This window comes from Helicoverpa zea, chromosome 16 (assembly GCF_022581195.2).
Source record: "Helicoverpa zea isolate HzStark_Cry1AcR chromosome 16, ilHelZeax1.1, whole genome shotgun sequence".
Lineage (NCBI taxonomy): Eukaryota > Metazoa > Arthropoda > Insecta > Lepidoptera > Noctuidae > Helicoverpa > Helicoverpa zea.
In genome coordinates this window covers 6,940,212-6,945,749 of record NC_061467.1, presented here as the reverse complement: position 1 = coordinate 6,945,749, position 5,538 = coordinate 6,940,212, and the positions used below count along the sequence as shown (strand labels likewise).

The following is a 5,538-nucleotide window of genomic DNA, read 5'->3' as shown; positions in this document are numbered from 1 at the left end:
TCTTCAGCAAAACTACTCTACCTGTAACTATGTAGGTATCTATACCTATTCACTCGGAATAAAAATTATCTTATACTTATAACAAAAACATAAAACATCGTGTTTAACCATTTCAATTATTGGTCCTCTTAGGTCCTGAAACTGGCCCAGGGGGAGGTCATGACCTTGTGACCTACCCCCTGGATCCGCCGTTGCAGAAGCCCCACAACTAATTATCTATAAGATTCAAATGACCATTTTCGACAACATCTGGCCAGGGTAACGCACACGGCTACGTTATCCTCAAGTAACAAAGACTATATTTTATCCGGGTATGGGCAGTAGTTCCCACGGGACGCGATTAAGCTGCAGAAAAACAGCTCAGTTATAATAAAATAAAAACACCTTGGTAATCAAGAAAACTACATTTATTGACAAAAAATAGCAGGTTCTGTGTTCAACACTTGCCTAATTTAAACAAAACAAATTGGTACTTTAATACATTCATGATCAATTTTATTTATCACATTTTATAAGTGGAATTATTATCATGGGACTTAACACTTCTTACAGAATATTTGTAGGATTAGAATTAAGGACTAACACTATACTTCAACCCCTGAGAGAGCTTTTATGCTGGCAATGAGTCTTTTGTTGGCATCCTTATAGTCTACTGGCTGAACGTTGACAACTAGGGTTTTTAGGCGGGCCTCATCCTGAAAAAAAAAAACAAAATAAGTTAAAAATTATACAGAAGAGCTTAATATAAACCGCATTTGCAAGTCAATCTTGCAAAAGTAAGGCGCTTTGTGCATGGGTAGGTGTCATATGGTATATGGTCAATCAGCGTACTTACATTATAAGTCTCCATTTTAGTGCGGAACTTGAACACGAAAGTCCTGAACTTGACTTCTTCAAACATCTGCGTGTATGTTGTCTTGTCGTATTCAAACAGACGGCCGATTTCTGCGACGTTCTTGCCGAGCATCGCCTCTGCGGCTTCATTGAAAGCCGTTATACGCTGGTCTCCTGTTGCATCTGATACATTTGCCTGTAACAAAGAGCATTTTGGATCTTAGTGTACATAGATAAAGTTTATTTTACCTCACTAAATATAATCATATTGAATCTCTTGCACCTTTGCCTAGTTTATGAAACACTTACCCCCAATAAAAGTCTATATTTGTAATTAGGATATTCTCTATTGCACTTCTCGCATCTGTAGAGTCCATTTTCTTGGTCGACAAGTTTCTTGTTGCACTGTTCTTGTGGACACGCTTTGTAGACCGCATTGTCCGCGAACGTAAATGTGAGAACTCCGAGTAGACTGAAGTAGTCGCCTTTGTCTCCAGAGCCGAGCTGCCGAGCTTCCGCGTCAGAGAATGTGATCCATTCGTTACTGCCTCCACTGTAGCCTCCGACCCTTAAATATTCAACATGATATTAGTAGTAGACCTGCTGCATTTTCCTAAGACTTTCCGAAAGGAGCCATGCGATAGTACGAGACTTTCGAAATGAAAATAGATTTCCATGGAAGGGGATTCCTAATCGGTACAGCATATTTGGCGTCTATCCTGACATACAGATGTCTGAACATGTTACCTGGCGGAAATATTGACGATCTCCATATCAGCGCCGCCATTATCGTACCAGCCTCTCAGCTTGTGTGCTTCGGGCAAGTCGGGGTTCAGTCTGATCATAGTGCTGGCCAGGCAAGACAGGGACTTGCTGCCGTTAAACTCCGCCAAACGGGCACTCTGCAATGAACAATGTTTAATCAATTTATGTTTTCTAATGTGTTAAATTCTAATGGCAAAACGTTGTATATCAAGAAATTAATAGTTTATTCAAAAGTAGTATTTTGTTGTTACTCACTTTTACAGCAATCACTGGGTTTGTGTTGCTATCGAAATTTTCAGCTTCCTTGCCCCACATTGTTAGGACAACCTGTAAGGTAAAATGTTCAACTAAGTATGTAGATGTATGTGTATGTAGTAATTGATTCTCACCATTATGGGATTATCAAACGAAATATTTGAAAATGTTTACTAACCGCACCACCTGAATTGTCGACAAGGGTAAGCTCCCTCTTTTTAAGCAACTTTCCTGTACTCCTAGCAGTCAACTCTTGGAGATCTGAAGCTGCCTTGCATACACCAACCACATCTGAAAACAAAGAAAAAGAAAATTCTTTTTATACTAAAATAATAAAGAGAAAACTTTTTTGTTTGTTTGTACCATAAGGACTCTGAAATTACTGAACCAATTTGATTTTTTTTTCACTTTAGGGTGGCTACACTATTCCTAAGTTTTATACGGGCAGCAGTTCCCATGGGACGCGGGTAAAACTGCGGGAGAACAGCTAATAATTAATAAAAGTTTAAAAAAAATACATATGGCAAGATTTTTCTTACCCAATAAGGTGTCCACACTTTTTGCAGCAATATCATTAATTGGTACAAAATCAAATTTGATGCTCGGTACACTGGAAGCATCTTCCATACACTCTGCAACTACTGTGTTAGCTGTGAATGTCATTTCATAGTCATTTTTCATTGTGGTGTATTGTTTATTAGCTGTTTTCAGCTGACAGCGACTTATGTAGTATACTTTGTCCACCTGAAGATAAAAGGTCATGAATTAGGAGAATCTTGTAATTGTTAAAAACAAAAACGATTTAGCACTTCAATCAGATTACATGAATGGAAGCATTTATAACTATTATCATATAACACATACTGTAATGTTGAAACATTACATATATAAGTCATACTGTAATGTTTACTGTAATGTTTCAACATTACAGTATGACTTATATAATAGTCTCTATACCCCCAAAAAAAATTGAATTTGGGGCCTGTGTGGGGATGTGAGCCTTACCTGTATCATATCATAGAACTTATCACATTCGTTCTTAAATGCTGTAGCCCTGATCTCTCCGCTGTCGTCGCACAGGTCCATACTGAAGAGTTTGCCTTCACCGCGCGCGTTGTTCCACGTGCGTATGTCCGATTTAGACATAACGCGAGCTTTTATCACCCACCTGACAAATAAATAATATACAAAATGATGTTCTAATTCATTTCAGATTTTGAAAATAATCAGAAATATTGGAAGCTGGGCTGACAAGAGCAAGTGTGTTAAAGAAGAAGAAAATCCTTTGTGTAGTATCTGAGCTAAATAGAAATCAATATGTAAAACTATATTCAGCAGTAGATATTCTATGGCTGAGATGACAATGTGCTAAATTGTATGAGAATAATTTGATGAAGGTATGCATAAAATCTTACTTATTCTGGTATGGACTGAGACTGGCAATTGGATGTGTCATCTGTGAAGACAGTATACTGGAATCAAGATTTGCTGAAGGAGTAGGCAGTGACGTGGGAACTGGGGCTGGGTTGGGACGAGGGGCAGGTGTAGGCATGGATTTGGCTGGTGGTGCAGCTGCAGCGGACTCCTCTGTCCAAGTCACAGGGTTGCCAAGCTTCTTCCCCACTGTGCTGCCAGGAGCTACTATTGTGATATCCAAGATGATCATCACACGCCTGTGGAGTGCAGTACAGAATAATTAGCCAACATATATGTGTGCATAAATATATTTGAGTGTTTCTTGACAGTGAAAACCTTCTTCATTTACTGTTATGGTCAAAATGGAGAGAAAAATAATTATGAAGGAACAAATTATGGTATTAAAGTTAAATCTAATACACACCTTTGTTTTGAGAAAAATAATAATTTCTACTAATTTGTTAATTTATTTAGAGATTACAATTAATAATTACAATGAATGCAAAGTATAAGGCTGTATACAGAAAGAAAGCTGGAAGAAGCTGAAACTTTTAAGTGCTTATCGGCTTTCTTTCTGTATATGGTCTAAGAGTTACACATACTTTTCGCCTTTGCCAGTATTTTTCAGCAGTGATGTAACAAATCGATCAATCTGTACAACAGAGTAATCAGACAGTTCCCCAGATATCAGCTTGTCATTCAGTTGTGTGGCCAGCATGGCAAAGCTGTGTGAATGCTTGCCATCAGATACGAGGAGCCGGAACCTCTCGTTGGCACCACTTCCCTGAATCTTCTTACTGCCCAACACTTGCATTATGGGCTTATCATACACTCCTCCATTCATTATCACCTGCAAGTTTAAGGAATATGTTTTATCCCGCTATAAGTAAACTTGTCACCCTCTTTGGTTTTGAGATAGATAGATAGAATATTATTTATTGTACACCAAAACAAACATAGACAAGGACATTACAAACAAATATGTGTGAGTACAACAGGCAGTCTTATCGCTCAAAAGCAATCTCTTACAGACAACGTTTGGATGGAGTCGATTTTAAATAGATAGATTACTGGTAGTAGGTGTACAAATAATGATTAAATAGGTTTATGTATGTATCCTAATTTAAGTACAATGATGTTTTATTCTACCCTCAGTTACAAATAACTGAAAAATACAACCATTACTGCAATACAATGTCTTGTATAATATTTAACAATAGTTATTATGTTGATTCTATATTTTTCTAACAATTCATATTATGACATGATTCAGTACAAAACATGTTCATATAATTAAGTACTTATTAAAAAGCAATGCTTCTAAAGATTTATAGTATGAAAGATTGTAGATTTGGAGTGCCTTTCATATTGCAAAAGTAAAATCGCATCATACATCTAATAAGCGAATAATAACTTTGCGAGAGATTTCAACGACAAGTTGTAACCTGTTTGTCTTCACAATTGCACGACATTCAAGTACGTTAACATTTCCAATAAAGTATTGTGAGGCAATTATGTTAGCAAGAATTTCGATGATTATTCTTAAATCTTTTTAAAATTAAAATCTATTTCAATGTGCCGTTACTATAATTTGTAGAAACTTACCTCAAGAGACCCCTCAGATAGTTGGTGGCTCATTTTGTTTTGATAGTCTGATGCCTTTCCAACCACGATCTAGATATTATTATAACAACAATCCAAGCATAACCAGATAACAACTGATAATCAATATTTAATATATTGAAATTGTTTAGACGCAATAATGTAACGAACGGGGCTGCCGATTTCTTTTTGCCGGGAGGCGCGAAAATTTGACAATACTAACGTGACAGTTGACAGACTGACATTGACATTAGCTGGACACGAAATTTTTGGCTTCCCCACAGATTAGCAATAAATACTCTATGCCAAATAACAGTTTCGTATTCGTTAGGGCGCGTCTAGAAGGCCTACATATTTGTGTTTTGCAATATGTAGCTGCAAAACAGTGGGTGGCCGGCAATATAGCTACCTCTAGTCTAGGTAGCTATATTATGTGCTTAATAATGTGTTAATGTACCGGTAATATTTGCCAAATATTTTCGGTAGGGCCATATCATGGCCGACATTGTTCGGCAGATCATCAGCCTATTGCAGTGCAGCATATGGCTCAGCCATATCTGTGACCATTTTTTTTTGGAGGACGTGCTCGTTGCACTTTTGCTACCACTGTGATTTATTTTTCTCCTACGCTGTTTTTTTTTGCAAAAGGGAAATAAAAATACATTG

The 5,538-nt window shown here is 37.2% G+C and overlaps 1 protein-coding gene across 1 annotated transcript; it reads right to left on the bottom strand.

The window, feature by feature from the left end:
* Nucleotides 1-389: 389 nt before the first annotated feature.
* On the bottom strand, nt 390-5,097 carry LOC124637710 (replication protein A 70 kDa DNA-binding subunit). The gene is made up of 11 exons (XM_047174332.1): nt 4,876-5,097; nt 3,873-4,120; nt 3,270-3,527; nt 2,860-3,022; nt 2,394-2,598; nt 2,033-2,145; nt 1,855-1,926; nt 1,582-1,736; nt 1,144-1,402; nt 836-1,030; nt 390-695 (listed from the first exon to the last, which is right to left on the bottom strand). The coding sequence occupies exons 1-11, from the start codon at nt 4,906-4,908 to the stop codon at nt 585-587; spliced, it is 1,812 nt and encodes a 603-aa protein (XP_047030288.1). The 5' UTR covers nt 4,909-5,097; the 3' UTR covers nt 390-584.
* Between the last annotated feature and the right edge of the window lie 441 nt (nt 5,098-5,538).

What these genes read in the sequence shown, in the direction of transcription:
- LOC124637710 (XM_047174332.1), bottom strand. Translation starts at nt 4,908, where the DNA reads ATGAGCCACCAACTATCTGAGGGGTCTCTTGAG. An exon ending in CTCAGTCCATACCAGAATAA is followed by an intron (nt 3,023 to 3,269) that starts GTAAGATTTTAT and finishes TTTATTTGTCAG; the next exon opens with GTGGGTGATAAAAGCTCGCG. An exon ending in ATCGTCAATATTTCCGCCAG is followed by an intron (nt 1,403 to 1,581) that starts GTAACATGTTCA and finishes TGAATATTTAAG; the next exon opens with GGTCGGAGGCTACAGTGGAG.